The sequence below is a fragment of the Lissotriton helveticus genome, chromosome 6 (genome assembly GCF_964261635.1).
Source record: "Lissotriton helveticus chromosome 6, aLisHel1.1, whole genome shotgun sequence".
Lineage (NCBI taxonomy): Eukaryota > Metazoa > Chordata > Amphibia > Caudata > Salamandridae > Lissotriton > Lissotriton helveticus.
Genome location: NC_136067.1, coordinates 36,183,684 through 36,199,012, shown reverse-complemented (window position 1 = coordinate 36,199,012; position 15,329 = coordinate 36,183,684). Strand labels below are relative to the sequence as shown.

Below are 15,329 nucleotides of genomic sequence, written 5' to 3'. Positions count from 1 at the left end.
CTTTGGAGTCCTTCCATGAAAGCTTTTATAGCTGGTACTCTAAAAAGAGATAGATGTTGTCTATTTTGTAAGTATGCTGCAATGGCAGCAATGTGTAGTCTGATAGACGTATAGGCTAAATTACACTTTTGAAGGTATAGATATCCTATGATATGTTGAATAGACACGTCTAAGGGTTTTATTTGGTTGTTTTGGCAGTATATGACAAAGCGTTTCCACTTAGCAGCATAACATGCTCTAGTGGTGGGACGTCTAGCTTCTTTGATAATGTTCATACATTCTGGAGGAAGGTTGAGGTAACCAAACTCTATGAACTCAGGAGCCACATCGCTAGGTTGAGCTGAGCTGGGTCCGGGTGTCTGATCTCTCCATGGTTCTGTGTTAATTGTCGTGGAGATAGGTTTAGTTTTTGGTGTGGTACTACAGACATCTACAACAGCGTGGTGTACCACTTTTGCCTGGCCCAAGTTGGAGCGATTAGAATGAGCGCTAGGGAATGTTGTTGTAGTTTGCGTACCACTAACGGAAGTAGTGGGAGAGAAGGAAAAGCGTACGCAAATAGTTTTGATCAGTTCATCCATATCGCATTGCCTTTGGACAATGGGTGTGGGTATCTGGCGGCAAAGCTTGGGCATTTTGCGTTTTCGTGGGTGGCAAAGAGGTCTATCTGAGGTTGTCCCCACATTTGAAAGAACGGATGAAGAACTTGTGGATCTGCTGTGTTTGTCGAATTAGCAGATCTGCCATAGTGTTTTGTACTCCTGGGACTTGTTGGGCTAAGAGGAAGATCTTTAGTGGTATAGCCCATCTCCATATCTGCTGTGCTAACAGAGAGCTGCAGAGAGTGTGTTCCCCATTGTTTGTTTATGTAGTACATAGCTGTCATATTGTCTGTGCGGACTAAGACAGCTTTGCCTGACACTTGCATTTGAAATGCTTTTAGAGCTAGAAACACAGCTAGCAACTCCAAAGGATTGATGTGGAGTAACTTCTGTTGCGGTGTCCACCTGCCTTGCATTGTGATGCAGTAGGTGAGCTCCCCAGCCGGAGAGTGATGCGTCCGCTGTCATGACTATTTGAGGAACTGGCTCTAGAAACGGTCGCCCTTTGGAACGGTTTTTGGTGTTCCACCATTGCAGAGAACGATGAGCCCGACCGTCTACCAACACTAGGTCTGTTAATTGACCTTGAGCCTGGTTCCATTGGCGTGCTAGGCACTCTTGAAGTGGACGCATTTGCAGTCTTGCGTGAGGTACTACAAATATGCAAGATGCCATCATTCCTATGAGCTGCATGAACGCACGAGCTGGTAGCGAGTGTTGCGGTTTGAATTTTGTTAGGAGAGTTTGTACACTTGTTATCCTGGCTGGAGAGGGATAAGCTAGTGTTAGTTGGGTGTTTATTGTAGCGCCGAAATACTTTGTATGTGCGAGCGTTGCAGATGCGATTTGGTGTGATTTACTGTGAATCCCAAGTCGTGAAGCAGTTGAATAGTAGCGTGAGTGTGTTGTACGCACTGGCTGTATGAGCTGGCTTTTATGAGCCAGTCATCTAGATATGGGAAGACATGAATATGTTATCTTCTTAAGTGTGCTGCTACTACTGCTAGGCATTTGGTTAACACCCTTGGTGCTGTTGTGACTCCGAATGGGAGCACTTTCAACTGGTAGTGCTGCACGTCTAGCACAAATATGAGATATTTTCTGTGCGCTGTGTGGATGGGAATATGGAAGTAGGCGTCCTTGAGATCTAGGGTGACCAGGAAGTCGTTTAGTACCAGAAGTGGAAGGACTTGTTGGAGTGTGACCATGTGAAAATGGTCCGACTGTATGTAAATATTTAGAGGTCTGAGGTCTAGGATGGGTCTTAAAGAGCCGTCCTTCTTTGGTATTAGGAAATATAGTGAGTATACATACTCCTTTGTTTTTCCGATGCTCTGGAACTATTTCTATTGCATGTTTCTGCAGGAGGGATATTACCTCCTGTCTGAGTAGTGTTAAATGTTCTTGTGACATTGGACGTTGCTCGAGTGGTATTTTTGGGGGGCTGGATGTTAGTTCTAGACAGTAACCTGACTGAATTATTTGGAGCACCCACCTGTCTGAAGCGATGTTTTCTCAAGCTGGCAGGTATTGTTGGAGTCTTCTCCCGACAGGAGTGGAATGGGACGGGGAAGGGGAAGGGAGTCATTGGGCAGGGGTAGAGGCAGAGCGGGAGTTGTTATTTTTTACCTCTGCCTTTGTTATTGTTACCCCTGTAACCATCCCTTTGGTAGCCCTTGCTGTAAGTGGACTGTGTAGGCGCTTTGTACGAGGTAGAAGCTGTGTCCGAAGAGTATCCCCTGGTGGCACCTCGATAGGATGAGCGACAAAATGAATGTCTGGGAGCCTGCGACTGCAGGGCTCCCATAGATTTGGCGGTATCTGTACCCTTTTTCATTTTTTCAAGTGATACATCTACATTAGGACCGAATAGGTGTTGCTCATCAAAGGGTTGATTAAGAATGGCACTTTGTACTTCAGGTTTGAACCCTGATATACATAGCCAGGCGTGTCTGCGTGGTAAAACGCTGGTGTTAACAGCCCTAGAAGCAGTATCTGCTGCATCCAGTGCACACCGAATAGAGGTGTTTCTAGTGTTTTTCCCCTCTTGGATAAGTTCATTTGCTCTATCCTTGTACCTGTCAGGGCGGTGCCTCATTAATTATTCTAATTCGTCAGAATGTGCCCTGTCATATCTGGCTAATAATGCCTGTGTATTGGCGATACGCCACATGTTTGCTGCTTGAGACGCTGTTCTTTTCCCTGATGCGTCAAGTAGCTTAGACTCTTGGTGGTGGAGCTTCCCCTGATGTTTGTGAGTTTGCTCTCTTGCGTGCATTGGAAACTACAAGTGAGTCTAGTGGTACAGGACCTTTAATATATGCTGGGTCTGAGGGAGCAGCTTTATATTTTTTCTCTATGCGAGGGTTAATGACCCGAGTTCTGACTGGGTCTTTGAAGACTTCAGGAGCATGCTTAATCACTCCCTTAAGCATTGGTAGAATGGATGAGGACCTTTGTGCACTATCGAAGGTATCCATTAAGAAGTCTTCATCTACAGGGTCTGTGTGCATGTCTACCCCAGGATATTGCGCAGCCCTGTGAATTAATTGATTGAAACCCATAGTGTCTTCTGGTGGGGAAGGCCTTGAGGGGTATATGTCATCCTGAGGGGCATTTGGGATATCTGGGGTGTTACAATCATCCCACGGGTCAGGTGATCCTGTAGGAGTAGCTGGATCAGGCATGTTACCCCCCATGTCATCAGAGCTATCATCCCTGTTGTCATCGTCTGGTATGATAGAGCATGCTAAGGAATGTTGTGGTATGGGAGGATGTGGTGACTGTACAGGTGAAAGTGAAGGGGAAGGCAGTCTTAAGGGGGAGGTAGCCATGCCCTTCTTTGAATGCGGAGCTGGAGCTGGTGTGTCCAGTGGTCGCTTTTTTTAAGCCAAAATCAGCTGTCCAGTGATTGGCTCTTTAGCTAGAGTCTTTTGAGCAGGGTCTGGATAAAGTAAGTCCTCTGCAGGAGGCCGATCTTTTGGTGCGGAGGGAGGTTTTGGCACCGAAGCAGTTTGTTTTGTTTTTTTGGCAATGTCTTTAACCGGAGAATCAGGAGTCTTTTTTGGCTCCGAAGTTTTTTTCGGTTCCGAGGATTTTTTCGGCTTCGGTATGTTTTTTGGATCCGATGTTTTTCTCGGTTCCCGTGGTTTTTTCAGCGCCGATGGTTTGGATGCCGGCGTGGCCGGTGAAGTTGTCTTTTTCGGTGCCGGTAAATGTGCGCCGGCACCATGCAAAGGCAGACTCAAGCCCGAGTCGCCTGAAGGCTTCATTAGCTTCTTAGCCGGGCCCGAAGGTGGGGCAGTAGAAGCAGTGTGTCGATGTGCACCCGAGGGCGAGGGTGTGACCGGGGCCTTCTTTGGGTGTGTCGAGGAAGGGTCGGGTCGACGGTCTTACTTATGACCCGCTGTGCTGGAGTGATGGCCTCGACTTCGGAGTCTTCTGCCTCGGAATTGCTGTCGACGTCGTGTTGTTCCGGAACGTTGACGCCTTCCTCGAATATGTCGTCCGGAATCGAAGCAGAAGATCGAGCCATTGTTCGCCTTGCTCTAGGGTCTCGGATAGTCTTCTTGGAGCTGAAAGAGGCACAAGTGGAACAGTCTTTGGCCTCGTGCTCCGGGGAGAGGCAAAGGTTACACACTTCGTGAAGGTCTGTGTGGGGAAACTTCGACCCACATTGCGGACACTTTTTAAATGGCGTCCTTTACATGAGCTGGAGTCAAGGCCTAGTTAGGCTCGAAGGCCATCGACGATGACCGGAATCGAAGTTTTCGGTGTTGAAGGGTAGCGTCGACTGGAAAAGCGTTAGAAACTTAAGTTCTGTAAGTTGGTGAGGATTGCGCGCCGAAGGAGATCGGTTCCAACACGGAGTGCTGGAAACACATCCGAGCCCGGTGGCGGAAAAAAACAATCTGGGGATGGAGCCGATGCCCATGGGCAGTATCATCCAAAGGAGGAGTCACCTATCCTGTGACTTCCAAAGACGTTTCTACAACAAAACAAACTGCAAACATCCGGGCCCAACACTAGGTGGCCATCTATGCATAGTGTGTAATCTGCAGCTCATATGCCTCGAACATCATGTTTTATTTAGCAATTCTATGGGCAAAGTTTTTAAACATTGTCACTTTTAAGTGTGCTGTAAGATCTTGATTTCTCTCCTTCTCCTGCCATTCTCAAATTTAGATCTCTCTATTGAGACTCTGCAGACTCTTGTGAAGTCAAACAGTCTTTCCACATGAGTTAAAGAGTTTACTTATTCAAGAGATGTCCTTTGGGATAGAAAGCAGGATGTGGGCGGCTATTTATTTCTACTTAGCGCTTACGAGTGCCCTTGCGGCACCTAAGTTATCACGGAGCAAAGTCTGATCACCTTTACTTAGGTAACAACAAGTGTTTGTGGAGGATGATCTGGAGCGAGGGCAGAAAGTCCCTCCATAGCTCCAGGAGGGGTAATCCAGAACCATCTACAGACGGTGGGATATGTGCCAGTGAAGCCCTGGGACAGTAGTTGTGCATAATCTGTTCAGCTGTATATGGTTGGCCTCCAACTGTAAAATCACAGACAAGCTATAAAATGATGAAGTGAAATGCAACAAAGAGCAATTGCCAGTGGGTGAGATTAATTCAACTGTTTCATGCACCCCTTTCTGTGCTGTCCAAGCGGAACTACCTGAATACAATGGCTGTACTGAGACGCAGGCACTGGAGCGTGGGACCCCGCAGGACTCACTCTGCACCTCACTGCGCAGGTTCAACGAGGCTGAAGAGGTGTGGGGTTGCTCGTGTTCCAGAGGGGACATGGCTTGGACAATCGATCGGGATTGTCCACTGTGGGACAGTAGCAAGGCTGGTCTTCAGTTGGTCCGCCTCTGCCAGTCATGGTACAGACAAGCTAAAACCCACAATGGAATGTCAATGGAATGGATGAAGTTCTAGAGTATTTACAAGTGGCTGAGACTACCTAAGGCACTCCATCCATCAGTCTTTATGGCTTCATCATGCCCCTCCACAGGGCAGTAGTGCCCTACAGCATTCTGTGTTAGCCGTGCCTCTTTATAACCAGAAAGACACAGCTCTTCTCACTCCCTCTCTGCTCTGAGGGGTCACCATGCTCAATCAATTACTAGAAAGCACAGCTTGTCTGCTCCATGCACAATGTCATCTTGAGGAGGTCAAGTGAGCTGGCCTGGCATGAATGAGACGCCACTGATGTCCTGGCCAATGAAGACGGATCAGCAACGCTGGCTCCTCCCAAACGGAAGCAATCCTGAAACAGCTAAACTGAGAGCAGTGCAGCAGCCAACTAATGATGCACCTTACAGAGCACTGCAACATTCAGCATCAATCTAACTTCACAGTGTGTCCACATGAAAGAAAAGGGAACATTTGAAAGCTCATGAGTTTAATCACTAAGAATCCACAGTACACAATTTTATTCAATAGTATACTTAGGAGTGGCGTAAAATATTAAAGGACCAGGGGCCCAAGGCTGCAGAGGTTTGGCCATACATCCTCTTGGTCTCCAGCTGTTTCCTGTATTCCTGGGCACTGATGGCCTGGGGTTAGGCTTCATTTGCTGCAGTCAGGTGTCAAGAAATTGTGACCTTGCTTATGAGGACATGTTTCCTTCTGATGGCCAAATTCTGATTCCACAATACAAACCCTAGTATTCATATTACTCTCCCAATGACACATGCCCACACACCCCTCTAACACACCTCTAGCCCATACATAAGTGACACCTGGAGCCTTGCAGTGTGCCTCACTCATTTTTCTATTCTGCTTTAGCTAGATTGCCACCAGAAGAGGACAGTCTAATGAGGGATCACAAATGGTGTATACAAAAAAGTAAAGCGTATTTACTTTTGAGTCTAGTTCACATCATAAGCTTCACTAAATTTGTAAACATAAGAATTACTCCACCCACGTGCGAGTCCTCAGACTTTTTATAAGGAAGAATACATCAAACGCGTTAACACTGCTCATATGATAACATTTACTAACAGCTTAAACAAATGCTCTCTTTTTCTTTCAAATGTGTCTTTTTTTAGATACCAGAAGGAAATATAGACTGAAATATCTTAGGGCCAGATGTAGGAGGCCATTTATTGACCGGTAATGGCCGATTTCGGCCGTAACCGACCGGTAAATGGGTATTTGGGATGTAGGGGCATCATTTTACAGATTCGGTAAATTTACCTATTCGGTAAATTTACCGATTCTGTAAAATACCGAATCGGTATTTTTACCGATTCGGTAAATCCCAGATGTAGGTGGGACTCTTCTGAGTCCCAAAGGCCCTACAGATTCGGTATTTTACCACCCAATTCAATTGGGTGGTAAAATAACGAATCCAGGTGTGCATGCACATGTGTGCATGCACACCTAGCCATGTGACAGACAGACATGCCCTTAGGGCATGTCTGTGTGCCACATGGCACACATGCCCGTCTTTGGGGTGCTAGAGGGTGTCAAAGTGACACCCCCTGCACCCTTGCTGGAATCGGTATTTACCGAATCGGTGAATACCGATTCGGTAATGCCCATTGATTCCTATGGGCTTCAATGCCCATAGGAATCAATGGGCATTACCGAATCGGTACTTACAGAATTGGTAAATACCGAATCTTAACGATTCGGTATTTACCGATTCTGAAACACCTACATCCACCCCCCCTCTATTTTACCACTTCTTAAATACCGAATCGGTAAAATTCGGTATTTAAGAAGTGGTAAAATAGAATTACCTACATCTAGCCCCTAAAGAGTAATGAGATGCTGTCACTTTAAGAGGCGCCAGAGCCCCAAGAAGCACAACCCTGCCAGTCCTATCAGTTTATTTCATATTTAAGCCAGAGAAAGTATCTTCATCACTATTGTAGGAAACTGGTTTCTGTTGCAGTAATCCCCCGCTTTTTGCCTGGTATTTGATGCAACCTTGACTGAAGTGCACTGGGCGCCTGCTTACCAGGGACCTAGTGCCAGTGTTCTTTCCCCAAAACAAGACAACTGGGGCCATATCATGGATGCAGCACGTTTTCCTGGAAGGCACCTGTATGCAATGTATTTCTTTGCTCCAAACGATAACAGTACTGCTTCGGAAATTGCACTAAGTGTTCATTTTCAAACCTGTAAAAATGTATAACTTGAAACATGCTTACCTCATTTTGATGATCTCGGTGCCTGAAGTTATATGAAGACAAGAGATATTTTTATAAATTGGTGTAGATCACCTTTTGGGGTTGTGTGCATTATTTATTGGCTCTGTGTGTATTACAGATGTCTAACACTCCTCTCAGACAAGCCTAAGGCTGCTAGACCAGACAGCCCCCTAGAAGAGCGCCTTGGGATTGCTAAAGCAAGCCCCTCTCTGCTCATAAGGGATACCTAGACTCTTTGCACAGCATAGTTCTTTTTGGTATACTATATAAAAAGCCAGTTTCCAAGCTTTTTCGAGGAGGTAGATAGGATACTTATACATTCAATGCCAATACCCCTGCTGGAGAAGTAGGCCTACAAGTAATTCACTTTTTTTCGCCATCATGAGATCTTTATTGACATTCATACACCCTACGATAAAAAGCAAGGTTACTCCCCAGAAAAAGGGTGAAATGGACCTTGAGAAAAAATTTCAAATATCTATTAAATCAGTTCCACCAAGAAGTCTGAACAACCTATGTGTCTCTTAAAGAGAGGAATCATGACAACAGCATTCGGAAAATGTGTTGTCGGATGTCCATGTGGCGACTCTACGGATTTCATTGATTGGAACATCTCAGGAAGTGCATAAGAGGGTGCTCTCCCCCTGTGCATAAATGCGGAAGGCATATGTTGGCCTTCTGATACCAGGCGGTGATGCTTCAGACTATCCACATAGCTGTTTAGAAGCAGCCACACTTGTGTGAACAATTAACTGCAGATTGTTCTTTTGAACTTTTTCTGGTTTCGTCAGGACAGTGTCATCAGAACATATCACACCATAAAAGTTATGTTTAGGGAAACTTAAGAGCCCATGATTTTGAACTCCCTAAGGGGAAGACTGCATTCATACAGGAAAAAGACCTTGCTTTACTAAATAGATGAAAGATACAGGCAGAATAATTCAATATGTAAGACAATTTTAGGTCACAGCTCTACTTGTCATGCTCTTCTTCTATGGTCCTGTTGATACATACATGTAGAACCTCATCAACTTGAAGGCATTAGGTCCCAGTAGCAGGACGCTTGGCTTCTTTCAGGATAGTCATGCAGTCAGGGCACGGATTTAAAGGACTGTACCGTGACACTGAGATGGCAGGCAGCTAGGCTCAGTGATTGAGGGATGTTGTGTCAGCCTCTGGGGGAATTCAGCCGTAGAGTTACTTATCGTTCAAGTTCTACTTTTTGTTTTTTTGATATTCATGTCGTCCTACAGTCGGCCGCAAAGTTTGCTACTTCATAGACCATTTTAAACTTGTGTTGTAAACGTTTGAGGAATCTGATAACACTCCGGCCGCTTCCTGGTCATCTATTAAGTGTACAGTTGTAGCTATTGTGACCCTTTCTATGTCTGCTGTGCACCACTCTACTTTTTACTCAACAACACCAGTTTTCCTGCCTCAACTACCACCTCATTTGTGTGTCTCTGTGAGTTAAGGTAGAAGGTCCAGGTGTCATTTGTCAGTAATATAGCATACCCAGCGCTCGTTGCCGTTAACTACAAATGAGTTAATGATAGGAGCGTGCCCGTGAGGTCTGTCTGGTTTTATTATCCCCCTTCACACATGTTCACATCTTTTACTCTTTTCTATACAAGTGCAAATCATGTTCAGGATCAAATGGTCCTCTATACTAGAGAATTTGTAAAGTGTATGGCGACCCCAAGGCCTCTCAGCACTAGTTTAGAGAGGTTGCACCATATAGTGTTGTGTTTCGATTTAGATACCCGTACATAGGTTTCTGTGTAACTCTGAAGAAACTAAGCATGCACGATTGACTGAGTGAAACTGTTATCTATTGTTTCCACGATTCTGAGAACTGTTCCAATTCTAAGGGAAACAAAGTTGTCACGTTTATGCGGTTGTCAGAGACTACTCCCTTTTTGTTTATTCGAGAAGTTTCTAGTGACCTCTGAGCTAGTTGGCACACAAAGTAATTAAGTTTAATATACTCGAGAAGAGGCATACTGACCTTAGTCCTATACACAAAACTATAGTGTGTATTTTTCCAATGCACAGAGGCTATAAGGGAAATAGGAACTACACTACAATAGAACTGGGAAGACATCCAGGGGCAGTTAATAATTAAAGAGCAAGATTTTAAGAGTATTTCTAAATCAGCTTTTAATTTGTCACTCGGAAAGCTAGAGGGAGGGAATTCCAGAGTGTTAGACTTGGCACCATTGGCGTCGGTCTCCCTTCCATTTTTTGCTGTTGCCTCCTGTATTTTTGCTATGTGTTTTGCTGGTCTAGATGCTTTGGGCACGTTGCTACTGCTATTCAGTGCCTAAGTGCAAGTGTTCCATATTGTAAATTGTTGTAATGGATTAGTTACTCCATGATTGGCTTACTTGATTTACTTGTCAGACACTAGTACAGTGCACCATGTGTGCTCAGGGCCTGTAAATCAAATGCTGCTGGTGGGCTTGCAGCACTGGTTGTGCCACCCACAGAAGCAGCTTGTAAAATGTGGCTCAGGCCTGCCATTGCAGAGCCAGTGTGCAGCCTGGGGCTGCCATGTTGACTTGGCTAGTGCACCCACTTGCCAGTCCCTAAACCTTCCCTTTTCTACATGGTAGGCCCAGGGTACCCACTTGGGCAGGGTGCATCGTATGTGAAAGGTAGGACATGCCCTGATGTGTATGGCATGTCCTGATCGTGAATTACAGTCCATTTTGTTTTTTTCTATTGCTAGGCTACCTGTTCTCATAGGCTACAATGGGCAGTTTGATTACAACATCTTATAATCCTAACTGACCCAGGGAACTAGGTAGAAATTCGAGTTTAGTATGCCTGAACTCAGAATGTTAAAATACATCTTTTAGTGTGGGTTATTTTTACATTTTGTGTTTGAAAATACCACTTTTAGAAAGTAGGTATTTTCTTGCCTTACCATCCAGCATGCCTCTGCTAGGTTTGTGTATTCCATGTCTGGTTTGCGAGTGACAGGGGGCTGGAGAGGGCCTTGGCTCCAGCAGTCTGATGGGTCAGGGTTGGGCTCAATAGAGCCTGCATTGAATAGAGAGTAGGGGGGAGGAGATTTCCTTTCACTGGTCGGAGCCCTCATAGAATAGAGAGTAGGAGAAGGAGATATCCTTTCAGCTACGTGGGCCAGGTCTGCTTTCAACAATGCTGTCTCCACCTCCTACCAGGAAGCTGCACAGAACTGGTTTTGGCTGGACAGAGGCAACCTCTGCTTCAGAGGACAAAGGATTTACTGGTATAAATATTGGGGCCCAGACCCCAGAACTTAAATCACTTCTGGGAATCAAGACAAAACTTTGCCAAGGAGAAGAACCAAGGAAGCTGAAGGAGGAGACTGCCCCGTGCTGTTTGCTATTTCTGGGGGTTGCCTGCAGTGGTTACTTTATTTGCCAAGGAAAGGGAAAGAGAACTTTTGTGAACTTTTCATCATCTTGAAGAATCTCCTAGGGCTTGAAGTGTGCTTGCCTCCTGCCTGAAGTCTCAGGGATACAAGACTTCACCACCAGCTCCCCTGAATTCCCTTGCTGGGAATTCTACCTGCAGAGAGGTGCCTACTGTTGTCTGGGCCCTTGAGAGGAGACTGCGTGTCGCTAGGAGCTGGAAGCGCGACGCAACAAGGAGAAGCGTTTCGCTGCCGCAACAGTTGCCATCGCATCCCCGAAGTAGCGTGCCGCTGCAGCTGTTCGCCGTCGCATCACAGACGAAGTGTGTCGCATCACCAGAGAAGCGTGTCGCCGCTGTAGAGGTCGCATCACCGGAGAAGCGTGTTGCAGGGCCTGTCGCGGCTCAGAAGTTACCGAGTTCGCCGCACGTTGTCGCATCGCATCAAAGACGCCTTCTTGACACACCGTCACCGGGCCGCAGTAAGAGATGACGCATCAACTTCCCTGCGACCCTTTTGTTTGCATTGCGTGACGCATCTAAGGTACTTTGAGAGTAAAGTGTCGCATTTACCATCTACATTGAACTAAGCTATTTTCTACCATTTTAAAGTCTTATTTTTTATTACAGTATTGTGAATTTTTGTTGTTTGGTCTTGTGTTAAGTCTAGTAAAGATTACTTATTTCTCTAAACTGGTGTGGTGTCCATTTGTAGTGTTATTACTGTACGTGTTCACAAATGCTTTACATACTGCCTCTGAGATAAGCCCGTCTGCTCGTGCCAAGCTACCAAGGGGGTGAGCAGGGGTTATTTTAGAAGTGTAGCCCCTTACCCTGACTAGAAGCAAGGGTCTCTATTTGGACAAAGGTGCAAATCATTACCAACTAGAAACCCCCAATTCTAACACAGAGCATAGTTGCATTGAAGCTGAAGGACCGTCCTCAACTTCTAGCTCTTTAGACAATGGGGGCAGTCGCCAACTGGAGGTTCAAGGATTGAAGTGGTCTATTGGGGATGTGGGGGGGAGGCAAACTGATGTAAAATCGGTGGGCTTGTTAATGTAAAGCACAAAGGAAATGAACAGCAACTTTAATTTAATTACTTGGGCGACGGTGTACCAGTGCAGGTCTCTCTAGCCCTGTTTAATTAACATAACATAGCATAGCAAAGCATAACGTGGTTTTCAAACCTTCTAATAGTTCCTGTTTTGTTAAGTAGCAGGTATCAAGTTGCCAATTGTACAAGCTTAGATTTATGAGAATTTTAAGCCACCATTTGGGGGCTGGGGGTTCGTAAGAGATCCGACACACCCCTGCCAAGTACAAATCTTTATAAAAACTGTGGGTATTGCTGGTTAGTCTATTCTCGAGTAAGAATTGTGTGCTGCAAAGTAAGACAGGGTCCCCTCTGTGTCGGGCATTCCCATCTTAGGTCATGTGCGCCCACAGCTTCCTGGGGATCTTTAGTGGGGACCTTACTCTGACTCCGTCATGTTGAGGCTGTATCCATCAAATCATTCACGATCATACTGGAGTCTTCCCCAATGTCGAGAACGCGTCTGGAACGTCTAACGTAGTTTACCAAGGGTCTCCATTACTGTAAAGGCCCTTATATGGTTCTTACTACCCTAATGGGCCATTGGAGCACTTTTATGGTGAAGAGCAAGTCAGATGGGAGGTAAACATTACTCAGGAGAACCTTCTAACCTTATGCACTACACCAAGTACTTCCCTCCACTTTGAGCTCCCTTACTGCATGTGCCATGTAATTCTGCACTTCCATCTGATCATATTTATGTGCTGAACTCTGTCCATGAAGGTCTGTCTTTGCTGGTGTATTAGTAAAGGTGCCAGTATGTTTATCAGCCTCTGTTCCTGCACTTTGTGTACATTTGTACATTACTTTGCGTGGTTCTGTGTGCCTTCATTTTACAAAAGTTAAACCTATTCATTTTGTCAATGCTTATTTATAATTGCATGGTGTCTGAATGTTTGTTAGTTATTTGGCACAGGGCACAGCACTCACCAGCATGCTGCTTCTTCTTTCTTCCCACTGCTGCACCTATGACCTGAACCAGCTCCTCCTCCGAGGCCTCTGATCGAAGGCAGTCCCTCAAGGAAACTTCTGAATTACCAAAAAGGCAAACCTAAAGGAAAGGAACAAAAGATAAGGGAAAAAATCTTGAGAAAAGATATTCAAATTTTTCTTTCAACTATTCTTGGCATACAGAACAAAAAGGCACATTTCCTCTTTAGGATAAGAGATTCAATTAACACAATCACAAAACACTGCTGGCTTTCAATTATTTCCTCTTGCTTTTATCGTGTTCTCATAACATTTCTAGAAATTTCAAGATACATACAAATTGAAGTCAGCAGCAGAAGTCCTTCGGTATGTGGCGGAAGAGCGTGGAGCCAAAGTGTGGAGAGTATAGGTTCCTCAGTGAGTGGAGAGTATGATGTCCCTCAGTGTGTGGAGGTAGTGCATGGAGGCAGAGTGTGGAGAGTATGAGGTCCCTCGGTGTGTGGAGGTAGGGTGTGGAAAGTATGAGGTCCCTCATTGTGTGGAGGTAGTGCGTGAAGGCAGAGTGTGGAAAGTATGAGGTCCCTCAGTGTGTGGAGGTAGTGTATGGAGAGTATGAGGTCCCTCAGTGTGTAGAGGTAGAGTGTGGAGAGTATGAGGTCCCTCAGTGTGTGGAGGTAGAGTTTGGAGAGTACAAGGTCCCTCAGTGTATGGAGGTAGAGTGTGGAGAGTATGAGGTCCCTCAGTGTTTGGAGGTAGTGCGTGAAGGCAGGGTGTGGAGAGTATGATGTCCCTCAGTGTGTGGAGGTAGTGCATGGAGGCAGAAAGTGGAGAGTATGATGTCCCTGAGTGTGTGGAGGTAGTGCCTGGAGGCAGAGTGTGGAGAATATGAGGTCCCTTGGTGTGTGGATGTAGCGTGTAAAGGCAGTGTGTGAAAAGTATGAGGTCTCTCAGTGTGTGGAGGTAATGTGTGGAGGCAGAGTGTGGAGAGCATGAGGTCCCTAGGTGTGTGGAAGTAGCGTGTGAAGGAAGAGTGTGGAAATATGAGGTCCCTCGGTGTGTGGAGGTAGCGTGTGAAGGCAGAGTGTGGAAAGTATGAGGTCCCTAGGTGTGTGGAGGTAGTGCCTGGAGGCAGAGTGTGCAGAGGATGAGGTCCTTCAGTGTGTGGAGGCAGAGTGTGGAGAGGATGGGGTCCCTCAGTGTGTGGAGGTAGTACGTGAAGGCAGAGTGTGGAGAGTATGATGTCCCTCAGTGTGTGGAAGTAGTGCCTGGAGGCAGAGTGTGAAGAGGATAAGGTCCTTGAGTGTGTGGAGGCAGAGTGTGGAGAGGATGAGGTCCCTCAGTGTGTGGAGGTAGAGTGTGGAGAGGATGAGGTCCCTCGGTGTGTGGAGGTAGAAAGTGGAGAGTATGAGGTCCCTCAGTGTGTGGAAGTAGTGCCTGGAAGCAGAGTGTGGAGAGGATGAGGTCCCTCAGTGTGTGGAGGTAGTGCCTGGAGGAAGAGTGTGGAGAGTATGAGGTCCCTCCGTGTGTGGAGGTAGTGCCTGGAGGCAGAGTGTGGAGAGTATGAGGTCCCTCAGTATGTGGAGGTAGTGCCTGGAAGCAGAGTGTAGAGAGTATGATGTCCCTCAGTGTGTGGAGGTAGAGTGTGGAGAGTATGAGGACCCTCAGTGTGTGGAGGTAGAGTGTGGAGAGTATGATGTCCCTCAGTGTGTGGAGGTAGTGCCTGGAAGCAGAGTGTAGAGAGTATGATGTCCCTCAGTGTGTGGAGGTAGTGCGTGAAGGCAGAGTGTGGAGAGTATGAGGTCCCTCAGTGTGTGGAGGTAGAGTTTGGAGAGTACAAGGTCCCTCAGTGTGTGGAGGCAGAGTGTGGAGAGGATGAGGTCTCTCAGTGTTTGGAGGTAGTGCCTGGAGCAAGAGTGTGGAGATCATGATGTCCCTCGGTGTGTGGAGGTAGTGCGTGAAGGCAGAGTGTGGAGAGTATGAGGTCCCTCAGTGTGTGGAGGTAGAGTGTGGAGAGTATTAGGTCCCTCAGTGTGTGGAGGTAGAGTGTGGAGAGTATTAGGTCCCTCAGTGTGTGGAGGTAGAGTGTGGAGAGTATTAGGTCCCTCAGTGTGTGGAGGTAGAGTGTGGAGAGTATGA

The 15,329-nt window shown here is 46.3% G+C and overlaps 1 protein-coding gene across 3 annotated transcripts in view; it reads right to left on the bottom strand.

Moving 5' to 3' along the window:
* Positions 1-15,329, bottom strand: part of MOCS1 (molybdenum cofactor synthesis 1) — a 261,645-nt gene that overhangs the window by 31,204 nt on the left and 215,112 nt on the right. For all 3 annotated transcript variants that reach the window (XM_078647327.1, XM_078647326.1, XM_078647325.1), the window contains exon 9: positions 13,194-13,314. In XM_078647327.1, coding sequence (XP_078503453.1) covers positions 13,194-13,314 — 121 coding nt within the window. The remainder of the gene's footprint in view (positions 1-13,193; positions 13,315-15,329) is intronic.